General features: G+C 45.5%; 2 protein-coding genes across 2 annotated transcripts; one reads left to right on the forward strand and one right to left on the reverse strand.

Moving 5' to 3' along the window:
• Positions 1 to 604: 604 nt before the first annotated feature.
• stx11b.2 (syntaxin 11b, tandem duplicate 2) lies at positions 605 to 1,483 on the reverse strand (the record flags this gene model as incomplete). The annotated part of the gene is made up of 1 exon (XM_079830654.1): positions 605 to 1,483. The coding sequence occupies one exon, from the start codon at positions 1,481 to 1,483 to the stop codon at positions 605 to 607; it is 879 nt and encodes a 292-aa protein (XP_079686780.1).
• A 3,993-nt stretch (positions 1,484 to 5,476) lies between these two features.
• Positions 5,477 to 7,812, forward strand: stx11b.1 (syntaxin 11b, tandem duplicate 1). Its single transcript, XM_079830653.1, has 2 exons — positions 5,477 to 5,568; positions 6,522 to 7,812. Exon 2 carries the CDS (start codon positions 6,527 to 6,529, stop codon positions 7,412 to 7,414), a length of 888 nt encoding a protein of 295 aa, XP_079686779.1. The 5' UTR covers positions 5,477 to 5,568; positions 6,522 to 6,526; the 3' UTR covers positions 7,415 to 7,812.
• The last annotated feature ends 4,300 nt before the right edge of the window (positions 7,813 to 12,112 follow it).

Below are 12,112 nucleotides of genomic sequence, written 5' to 3' on the forward strand. Positions count from 1 at the left end.
AAACAAAACAAAAATGTTTTTTTCTGAACCCAGCAAGCAAGTTTTTCAAAATGTGTGATATTTCTGAGATATTTATTGATAAAGGCAGTGCATTGTACAAAATTACTATTCCTTCAGAATATATATATATATATATATATATTAGGGCTGTCAAAAGATTAATCGCGATTATTCGCATCCAAAATAAAAGTTTGTGTTTACATAATATATGTGTGTGTACTCTGTTAATTATTATTTATATATGAATACACACACATTCATGTATATATTTAAGAAATATTTGCATGTATATACTGTATATACATTTATATAATCTATAATATATATAAATATAAATGTTTTATATATAAAAATAATATTTTTTTCTTAAATATATACATGCTTGTGTGTGTCTTTATATATAAATAATAATTAACAGAGTACACACACATATATTATGTAAACACAAACTTTTATTTTGGATGCGATTAATCGCGATTAATCTTTTGACAGCCCTAATATATATTTATATATATTCGCCTAAATAAGAAATAGCAACAAATATTAAACAGTAACACAAAGAAAATGAGTGTATTTCTTTTGAATTGTGATATTTGTGGTCATATCATCGCTTCCGGAAGAACATTTTTTTAAAGGGGTTGCTTCTATCATGTCTCTTGGCCCGCTCCAGCTTCACAAGCACCTCCCTGACCTCCACCTCTGTTGACTGCACATTGGTGTGAATGTAGTCTGTCATGGAGCTCTGCTCTTCTACTAGCATGGCCACGTCCAGGAAAACCTCATGAAGGCTCTGGATGCGTTTCTCCAGCTGCAGCAGTTCTGCATGGCGGCTCTCGATCTGTATGAGCGCAGACCGTGCGGTTTTCCCTTCTGAAACCATGTTCTCGCTGAAGACGTTCCACTGACCGCTCTCCAGCATCTCCTCGATCTGGTCACCCGTGACCTCTCGCCCCACAATCTCCATCTGCCGTTGGATGTATGCCTTGCAGGACTCTCTGTAGCTCATCTCCGCCTCGTTGTACTCCACCATGGTATCGCGGAAACTGTTGCTTATGCTGGCGTACTGCGTTCGGGCGATTCTGGCCACTGGGGAATTGACGCCATACTTTCCCTCTAACTCTTTCCCATGGGAATCCATCTTGCGAAGGTGCGCAAGCATCTCCTGTCCACTGGTTTTGATGCCAGCGGCGATGGCGTCAGAGTCGCAGGTGTTGGGAGCACCGGAGCTGACTGCACCAGTATAAATGTGAGCGTTTCGCTCCCGGAGACGCTTCACTTCCAGACTGATGTTCTGAATCTGACGCCGAGCCTCCTGTGCCTCATCAAACACAGCTTCCATGTCAGGGTTGGGGCTGATGTCCTGAGGATGTTGTCCATCAGGGTTTCTGTTTTCTGAAGGGCGGAGAGCTTGGCCAGTTTCATGCTCTGCATCGCTCTCATTAGACACTGATACGGCCTGGAGGTGGCCAAGTCTGTCCCTCATGACTGAAGCATATAACTGAAAAGTAAATATATATATACAGAGGCTCATTATTTAAAGGATTAGTTCACTTTTAAATAAACTTTTGCTGATTATTTACTCACCCCCATGTCATCCAAGATGTCCATGTCTTTCTTTCTGCAGTCGAAAATAAATTAAGGTTTTTGATGAAAACATTCCAGGATTTTTCTCCATATAATGGACTTCAATGGGCTCCAAACGGTTCAAGGTCCAAATGACAGTTTCAGTGCAGCTTCAAAGGGCTTTAAACGATACCAGACGATGAATAAGGGTCTTATCTAGACAAACCATCAGTTTCTGAGAGAAACCGAGCAGTATTTATGCTATTATTTTATTATTATTTATTATTATATCAGACAAACGTGATCGTCTCTTATGCTCAGCCATAACTTCCGGAAAGTGAGGTCAAATTAGATCGTGGTCATAGATACATCGATAGTAGATGCCTCATTCTACTGATCCGTGCAGTCGCAAATGAGGCATCTACGTATACATCTATGACCACGATCTAATTTGACCTCACTTTCCGGAAGTTATGGCGGAGCTCAGAGAAGATCGCGTTCGTCTGTTAAGAGGTAAAATAATAGCATAAATACTGCTCGGTTTCTCGCAGAAACTGATGGTTTGGCTAGATCAGACTCCTATTCATCGTCTGGTATCGATTAAAGCCCTTTGAAGCTGCACTGAAACTGTCATTTGGACCTTGCACCGTTTGGAGCCCATTGAAGTCCATTATATGGAGAAAAATCCTGGACTGTTTGTTTTCATCCAAAACCTTAATTTCTTTTCGACTGCAGAAAGAAAGACATGGACATCTTGGATGACATGGGGATGAATAAATTATCAGCAAAAGTTGCGCTAATAAAAGTAAACTAATCCTTTAATTACAAAGCCAACACATATGAACATAAACAGCAGTGGCTAAAATATACATTAGGCATTTGGGTAACAACAGAATATTCGTTTTCAGACGTTAGGGTTAGTGTGGATAGTGGTTAGAGTGGAAACGAACTAAACCTGTCAGACAAGACAGACTTGTTTTTGTTTTTTTGGTCCACGTTGGATGCAGTGTTATATTATTTGGAGAGAAGGCAAAAAGCACAATTGTATTTAGTTATATTCATTAAGAGATAAAGATAGCTTACTATTAAGTACATTTACATTTAAAAATATGCACAAAAAAACCCAATGTAGACCCACTAACATACTCTTTTTAATAAAAACTGGCCAGTTTAATGTTTGGCAACACACTCTGCTTTGAGAATATCACCTACCTTAAATTATTTGTGTCCTTCTGTGTGCATTCCTCTCAACGTCAGGTTGCAGGGCACGAAATTCACGCTATTATTCGTCCAAGAAAGAAAGAAAAAACATTCACCGATTTCACCTCTTCTTGTTGAACACAGTGACCGAACGTGAGTGATGATGTAATAAAGACCCCGCCCCAAGCACGGTTGCGAAGAGACCAGTCAGCATCTGATGGAACGGTAACGGCCACCGGGAGTAAATTGTTAACGAACGCCAAAAAATAACTAATAAGGGGGAAAGGCGTAATTGCTCATTTCATAATTTAACAAAATATTAAAAAAAGTAAAAAAAGTAAAAAAAAAAAAAAAAAAAAGCAAGAGAAGGGTTGCTTTTGTGATTAAATTATATAAAGACACAATTAAAATGCCACATAACAATAAAATATAACATTTATTATCTAATCTGTCACGTATTAAAAGCAAATCAGCGTTAATACCAACGTAAAACGTCAAGAAGTAGAAGTCGCGCAGACGCGCATGCGCAATAGACCAATGGAGGTCGACGTCCGCGCTTGGCGGCCATCTTGTCACAGTCAACTCGCTCACTCCTAACATTGTTTTAATGGTACATGCACTTTTTAAACAACCATAACTTGCTTATTTTTCTACCGATTTTCAAACTGTTTGGTTTGTTATATACGTCAGAGATGTAGTTATGACACTGCATACTTATGAATAATTATTCATTATTTGTTCAAGCATCCAGAATTCTAGCCACGTTAATAACGTTTGTAAGAGACCAAACCATTTGTAAATCCGTCAAGATTTCAGTGAGATAAGAGTATTTGTGTTCATGCAGATCATCAGGCACCACAGAGCCCTGCCTGTGACAAGATGGCCGCCGGTGATGACGTTAGAGACTCTGCCGTAAGACATCTAGCCTTTATTATGGATATCTATGGTTCCATCCACAGCTTTTGTGGACAGTGTCAAACAAATCCTTATTTAATAATAAAAGAAATCCATTTAAAAATAAATATCTAAGTAAATTTAACCGAAATGTTTCCCCACTCTGCTCTTTTTGCCAAGAGGAGGAAGAATCTCTTTTACACTTATTCTACTTCTGTTTTTACGCTAAACATTTTTGGCTTCAAATTTCAGCTTCCCTATAGTTCTTGTATTTCACCAGCTGTGTAATATTTCTATCACTAATGTTCTTTTTCACTCTGATGTCTCTGAAAGTAAAGCGCTATGACTTAACTGTATTTGTATAATGGGTAAATATCATATTCACAATACAAGATACCTTAATTTCAAACCTAACTGCAAAGTATTTGCCTATGGTATACAGTTATTATTTTAAGAGATTTAAGAGATTATCATCTCTTCAAAAAATCCCCTCCAATAAAAAAAAAAAACCTTTGAAAACATCCAATATTATAGAACAAATTTGAGGTAAATTGTAATTTATTACTTCTCTGTATCCCCACATGTTCGTGTTCATGGTTCTGTATTATCTCTTTTTGTATTTATTTATAATTTAAAAAAAATAAAATAAAAAGATGTTGCTTAAAGTCCCTAGTATGTCCGGCAGAGGGCAGCAGAGATCCGAGGAGAGCTGGGGCCAAACTCCTGAACAAATCTAAGGCTTTTCTTGTAAATAAAGTCCAAATTTATGGTTTATGTTTGTTTTATCACCGTCAATATTGCACGTTTTAAGTCCACTGCACATGTGCGGGACGTGTTAAAGATTTGAACGTTGAGAAAGGCTTAAAAGGTGAATTCAGTGTGATTGGGACACTTTTTTTGCCATTGGGATGACTTGGAAAAAGGTGTCCCGATCACTCTGAATTCACCCTACCACACAAAATATTTGGACTCCCATGTAGGCTAAATGTGCACACAGTTTATTTAAATATATATAAAGAGAGATAAAAAGTAAAAACTAAGGTAGTAGGCTATAAACAACTAAAATGCATCATTAACCGTCTCTGTTAACTAGCTCAAAATAACCTTGAATTTGGTTACATGTAGTTTTTGCCAAAATAACTGGCGAGATGTGTGATATTCCATCATGTAAGCAAAGTCAACAGTGATTACAAGGTGTTTGGTTTAATTTCTTTGACAATTGTCTATTCTTATATGGTTAGACGTCTATTATATTTTCACTGACAGCCCAAACCTTGTTTTGGCCTAGACATCAGGGCTGTGTTAGGACGGCCATTAGACGTCTTTTAAACGCAAAATTGCTTGCTGGGTTATTATAACAGCTATATTATTACAAATAATTATAATTATTAGGAGAAAAAAAAAGCTATTTAGCTATTCTGTTTTGCTAGCTGCTTGCCTACATAATATTTTTCTGTAATTATATGCGTTTAGTCCTGTTTCTTTAGTTAAATCATCATCTAGACATACTTTAGGTCAAATATATTTTATTTTCGCTGTCAGTGTGCTTACTAAATTGCTCAATCTGTTGAATCCTTAACTCTATATCTTGGCATCACCACCACAATCCGTGATTGTATGCTTATTTACTTATTTTTTAAAAATCAAATTAGGCCTACATGGCATGGAAAATATGAAGAAGACGTCGAATTCTGTACCTTTTCGCAAAAATAGAAATTACGTCACGGGTTTACGAAACACACGTCTGGCATACTATCGAGCGAACAGGTTTGGCGGGAAAGTTACGCCCTGGAACGCGCATTCCTTCCCCCCACCCATTAGATGACAGCCGTGCAGTGAAGATGGAGCTGCAGCCCTGAGATGACATATCGACATAAGTTAAACTGCTGACATTTTGGACAAAAAGATAAGGTAATGTACTTTATAGTGCAGGGTTTATTTATTTCTTTTCACCTTTTCAGCCTCTGTTTTTACAATGTTATGGTAAATTATTCATAAAATAAATATAGGCTATTAGAATGTTGTCAGTGTAAAACTGTAAAAGGCTTGAAAACGTATAAAATTAATTTAGAAGGAAACATAGTAAAATGCTGCTCATAGAAAACCAAGAAAATGAGGGTTAATGGACCAATAGTTACAAAAAAAAGAGAGACAAAATTAGTTATACATTATTAATAAAACACAGGGATGTTTAGTGACTGGCAAAAACCAAATCTGTATTCGAGTAGTTGACAAATATGCATTAAAAATGTGTTTTTTTTTGGTGTAAAACACCACTTTTGAAGAAAAAAATACATATTATTAGCCTATGTAGTGTGAAGTCTAATGTTTGAGAAAATATAAGGGGTCACTAACTTTCACTGTTTTTTGAACATTTTTACTGAAATGTGTCCTATAGCAACAATTAAGAATATAGGACAACAAAACTTCAATATTTGACAAAATCTTACCATGTGCACACGTCGTGGGCTTCAGTAACATGACCTTAAATGGGGTCCCTCAACGAATTAAACTGATTTAAAATCAGGAGGTGTTTACAGAGTTTGGTCTTTTAATACCACTTCTTAAGTCAAGTTAAGTGCTTTTCACATTAAGTGTTTTAGAGTGTCACCATTTATAAAGAAACAAAGGCTGAACTATCAATTCAATCCATTCAAACTAGTTTGGTGAGTGACGCCAGTCACAAATAGTTTCACAGATGAACTAGTTAGACGTGTGACTTTATCAGCGAGGAAGCATTATCTCCTTCTTTTTTCAGACGGCACACAAAGAATGAAATTTATGCTTGAAAACAGCGACTAGGATACATGAGGTATTGTTATGCTGTATTGAGAGTGTCCTTTCTTGTTCATTCTCCCCTATAGCGATCATGAGGGACAGACTGGATCATCTTCAGACCATTTCAGAGTCTAACGACCACCTGGAAGAGCTGGAATTGGACTCTTTCAGCAATGTGGACCTGGAGGAGGATTTCCACCAGCAGGCCGTCATTTATGACAACGGCGATGAGATGGAGTCTGTGCTGGATGAGGCTCAGGACACCCGGCGCGAGATTCAGCTCATCCGTCTCGAGGTCAAGCGTCTCCGGGACCAGAACTCGCGCATACTCAGCGAACCGACCCGTACCACACACGTGAAGCATGACGCCAACGTCATCGCCGGGGACATCAAGACCCGCGGAGAGGACGTTCTGGCACGGCTAAAGAAAATGGACGCCCACGCCAAAGGGCTGGAAGAGGAGCACGGCGTCAACTCCGCTGTGGCGAGAATCGCCCGAACACAGTACACCACCCTCAGCAACAACTTCCGAGATGTGATAACCGAGTACAACGACGCGGAAATGAGCCACAAGGAGTCCGTCAAGAACCACATTCAACGGCAAATGGAGATCGTGGGACGCGAGGTGTCCGGCGACCAGATTGAAGAGATGCTGGAGAACGGTCAGTGGAACATCTTCACCGATAACGTCATGTCCGAAGGGAAAACGGCTCGCTCTGCGCTCAACCAGATTGAGAGTCGACATCGGGACCTGCTCGAGTTAGAAAGCCGACTCAAGAGCCTTCACGAGGTCTTCCTGGACGTGGCTATGCTTGTAGAGGAGCAAGGACCCATGACAGACTACATCTTAAACAATGTTCAGAAAACCGATGCTATGCTCGGGGAAGTCCTCGTCAAACTGGAGCGGGCAAAGAGACATGACAATAACAACCCGTTCAAGAAAATGTTTTGTGGATGCTTTCCATGTGCAAAGCACTGAGAGTGTGAACAGTGTGCTCTCTGAAGGATCGCAAAACCTTGAAACTGCTGAATTGAACAATAAGAGAGCTAATTAAACACTACATGAAGACGTCTTTTCATTTGCAGATTAATACCTGTAAACATACAATAAAGTAAAAGTTAACATAACGGAAAGGGAGCTTTTAATCTGATTTTATATCTCAGGCTATAACTTATTATCTTCTACATTGTTTTATCTTTCGTTCATCTAAAGTGGTTTAATGGAATATGCACTTTCTAGACCCTTTTACATATTTACCGGAATATGAAGTATCTGCCATGTTTGCCAATGCAAGTTGATTTTTTTTTATTTTTGAAGGAACGTGCTTAATGTTTATTAGATAAATATATAAGCTCAATAAAATATATTATGTAATTATTATTTGTCTTTATTATTAAGTGAATTGCATGTGACAAGATGTTTTGTTTCAAATGGAATTAGTATATTGGATTATCAGAAAATATCGATAGGTAGGCCTAGGCCTTTGATACATTACAGATCTTTAATTAACTATTTCTTATGAACTTGGGCTATTCTTTCACCTTTATGGGCTAACTGGACAGATCTCATCAAGTGAGTCACATTTTTTGTACACAGAGTGGAGTTGGTCCTCACTGCAGAGCACGAGATCCAGATCCAACTCACCCCACTTTACATATCCCTAAACCTACCCGCCTCCACCCCCTGATCCCTAACTCTACCCGTCTCCACCCCCTGATCCCTAACTCTACCCGTCTCCACCCCCTGATCCCTAACTCTACCCGTCTCCACCCCCTGATCCCTAAACCTACCCGCCTCCACCCCCTGATCCCTAAACCTACCCGCCTCCACCCCCTGATCCCTAAACCTACCCGCCTCCACCCCCTGATCCCTAAACCTACCCGTCTCCAACCCCTGATCCCTAAACCTACCCGCCTAACCCCTTATCCCTAAAGCTACCCCCCCGATCCGTAAACCTACCCGCCTCCACCCCCTGATCCCTAAACCTACCCGTCTCCACCCCCTGATCCCTAAAGCTACCCCCCGATCCCTAAATCTACCCGCCTCCACCCCCTTATCCATAAACCTACCCGTCTCCACCCCCTGATCCCTAAACCTACCCGCCCCCCCCCTGATCCCTAAACCTACCCGCCTCCACCCCCTGATCCCTAAACCTACCACCCCGATCCCTAAACCTACCCGCCTCCACCCCCTGATCCCTAAACCTACCCCCCCTGATCCCTAAACCTACACGCCTCCACCCCCTGATCCCTAAACCTACCCGTCCCCCCGATCCCTAAACCTACCCGCCTCCACCCCCTGATCCCTAAACCTACCCCCCCGATCCCTAAACCTACCCGCCTCCACCCCCTGATCCCTAAACCTACCCCCCCCCCTGATCCCTAAACCTACCCGCCTCCACCCCCTGATCCCTAAACCTACCCGTCTCCACCCCCTGGATCTGGATCCAACTCCCCCCACTTTACATATCCCTAAACCTACCCGTCTCCACCCCCTGATACTTAAACCTACCCGTCTCCACTCCCTGATCCCTAAACCTACCCGTCTCCACCCCCTGATCCCTAAACCTACCCCCCTCCACCCCCTGATTCCTAAACCTACCCGTCTCCACCCCCTTATCCCTAAACCTACCCGCCTCCACCCCCTTATCCCTAAACCTACCCGTCTCCACCCCCTGATCCCTAAACCTACCCGCCCCCCCCCTGATCCCTAAACCTACCCGTCTCCACCCCCTGATCCCTAAACCTACCCCCCGATCCCTAAACCTACCCGCCTCCACCCCCTGATCCCTAAACCTACCCCCCGATCCCTAAACCTACCCGCCTCCACCCCCTGATCCCTAAACCTACCCCCCCTGATCCCTAAACCTACACGCCTCCACCCCCTGATCCCTAAACCTACCCGCCCCCCCCCCGATCCCTAAACCTACCCGCCCCCCCCCGATCCCTAAACCTACCCGCCTCCACCCCCTGATCCCTAAACCTACCCCCCCGATCCCTATACCTACCCGCCTCCACCCCCTGATCCCTAAACCTACCCCCCCCCCCCCTGATCCCTAAACCTACCCGCCTCCACCCCCTGATCCCTAAACCTACCCGTCTCCACCCCCTGGATCTGGATCCAACTCCCCCCACTTTACATATCCCTAAACCTACCCGTCTCCACCCCCTGATACTTAAACCTACCCGTCTCCACCCCCTGACACTTAAACCTACCCGTCTCCACTCCCTGATCCCTAAACCTACCCGTCTCCACCCCCTGATCCCTAAACCTACCCGTCTCCACCCCGATTCCTAAACCTACCCGTCTCCACCCCGATCCCTAAACCTACCCGTCTCCACCCCCTGATCCCTAAACCTACCCCCCTCCACCCCCTGATTCCTAAACCTACCCGTCTCCACCCCCTTATCCCTAAACCTACCCGCCTCCACCCCCTTATCCCTAAACCTACCCGTCTCCATCCCCTGATCCCTAAACCTACCCCCCCGATCCCTAAACCTACCCGTCTCCATCCCCTGATCCCTAAACCTACCCCCCCGATCCCTAAACCTACCCGCCTCCACCCCCTGATCCCTAAACCTACCACCCCCCCCCTGATCCCTAAACCTACCCGTCTCCACCCCCTTGATCTGGATCCAACTCCCCCCACTTTACATATCCCTAAACCTACCCGTCTCCACTCCCTGATCCCTAAACCTACCCCCCGATCCCTAAACCTACCCGCCTCCACACCCTGATCCCTAAACCTACCCGCCCCCCCCCCCCCGATCCCTAAACCTACCCGCCTCCACCCCCTGATCCCTAAACCTACCACCCCCCCCCTGATCCCTAAACCTACCCGTCTCCACCCCCTTGATCTGGATCCAACTCCCCCCACTTTACATATCCCTAAACCTACCCGTCTCCACTCCCTGATCCCTAAACCTACCCGTCTCCACCCCCTGATCCCTAAACCTACCCGTCTCCACCCCATGATTCCTAAACCTACCCGTCTCCACCCCCTGATCCCTAAACCTACCCCCCTCCACCCCCTGATTCCTAAACCTATCCGCCTCCACCCCCTGATCCCTAAACCTACCCGTCTCCACCCCCTGGATCTGGATCCAACTCCCCCCACTTTACATATCCCTAAACCTACCCGTCTCCACCCCCTGATACTTAAACCTACCCGTCTCCACTCCCTGATCCCTAAACCTACCCGTCTCCACCCCCTGATCCCTAAACCTACCCCCCTCCACCCCCTGATCCCTAAACCTACCCCCCTCCACCCCCTGATTCCTAAACCTACCCGTCTCCACCCCCTTATCCCTAAACCTACCCGCCTCCACCCCCTTATCCCTAAACCTACCCGTCTCCACCCCCTGATCCCTAAACCTACCCGCCCCCCCCCTGATCCCTAAACCTACCCGTCTCCACCCCCTGATCCCTAAACCTACCCCCCGATCCCTAAACCTACCCGCCTCCACCCCCTGATCCCTAAACCTACCCCCCGATCCCTAAACCTACCCGCCTCCACCCCCTGATCCCTAAACCTACCCCCCCTGATCCCTAAACCTACACGCCTCCACCCCCTGATCCCTAAACCTACCCGCCCCCCCCCCGATCCCTAAACCTACCCGCCCCCCCCCCGATCCCTAAACCTACCCGCCCCCCCCCGATCCCTAAACCTACCCGCCTCCACCCCCTGATCCCTAAACCTACCCCCCCGATCCCTATACCTACCCGCCTCCACCCCCTGATCCCTAAACCTACCCCCCCCCCCCTGATCCCTAAACCTACCCGCCTCCACCCCCTGATCCCTAAACCTACCCGTCTCCACCCCCTGGATCTGGATCCAACTCCCCCCACTTTACATATCCCTAAACCTACCCGTCTCCACCCCCTGATACTTAAACCTACCCGTCTCCACCCCCTGACACTTAAACCTACCCGTCTCCACTCCCTGATCCCTAAACCTACCCGTCTCCACCCCCTGATCCCTAAACCTACCCGTCTCCACCCCGATTCCTAAACCTACCCGTCTCCACCCCGATCCCTAAACCTACCCGTCTCCACCCCCTGATCCCTAAACCTACCCCCCTCCACCCCCTGATTCCTAAACCTACCCGTCTCCACCCCCTTATCCCTAAACCTACCCGCCTCCACCCCCTTATCCCTAAACCTACCCGTCTCCATCCCCTGATCCCTAAACCTACCCCCCCGATCCCTAAACCTACCCGTCTCCATCCCCTGATCCCTAAACCTACCCCCCCGATCCCTAAACCTACCCGCCTCCACCCCCTGATCCCTAAACCTACCACCCCCCCCCTGATCCCTAAACCTACCCGTCTCCACCCCCTTGATCTGGATCCAACTCCCCCCACTTTACATATCCCTAAACCTACCCGTCTCCACTCCCTGATCCCTAAACCTACCCCCCGATCCCTAAACCTACCCGCCTCCACACCCTGATCCCTAAACCTACCCGCCCCCCCCCCCCCGATCCCTAAACCTACCCGCCTCCACCCCCTGATCCCTAAACCTACCACCCCCCCCCTGATCCCTAAACCTACCCGTCTCCACCCCCTTGATCTGGATCCAACTCCCCCCACTTTACATATCCCTAAACCTACCCGTCTCCACTCCCTGATCCCTAAACCTACCCGTCTCCACCCCCTGATCCCTAAACCTACCCGT

This window comes from Gobio gobio, assembly GCF_949357685.1.
Source record: "Gobio gobio genome assembly, chromosome: 12".
NCBI lineage: Eukaryota > Metazoa > Chordata > Actinopteri > Cypriniformes > Gobionidae > Gobio > Gobio gobio.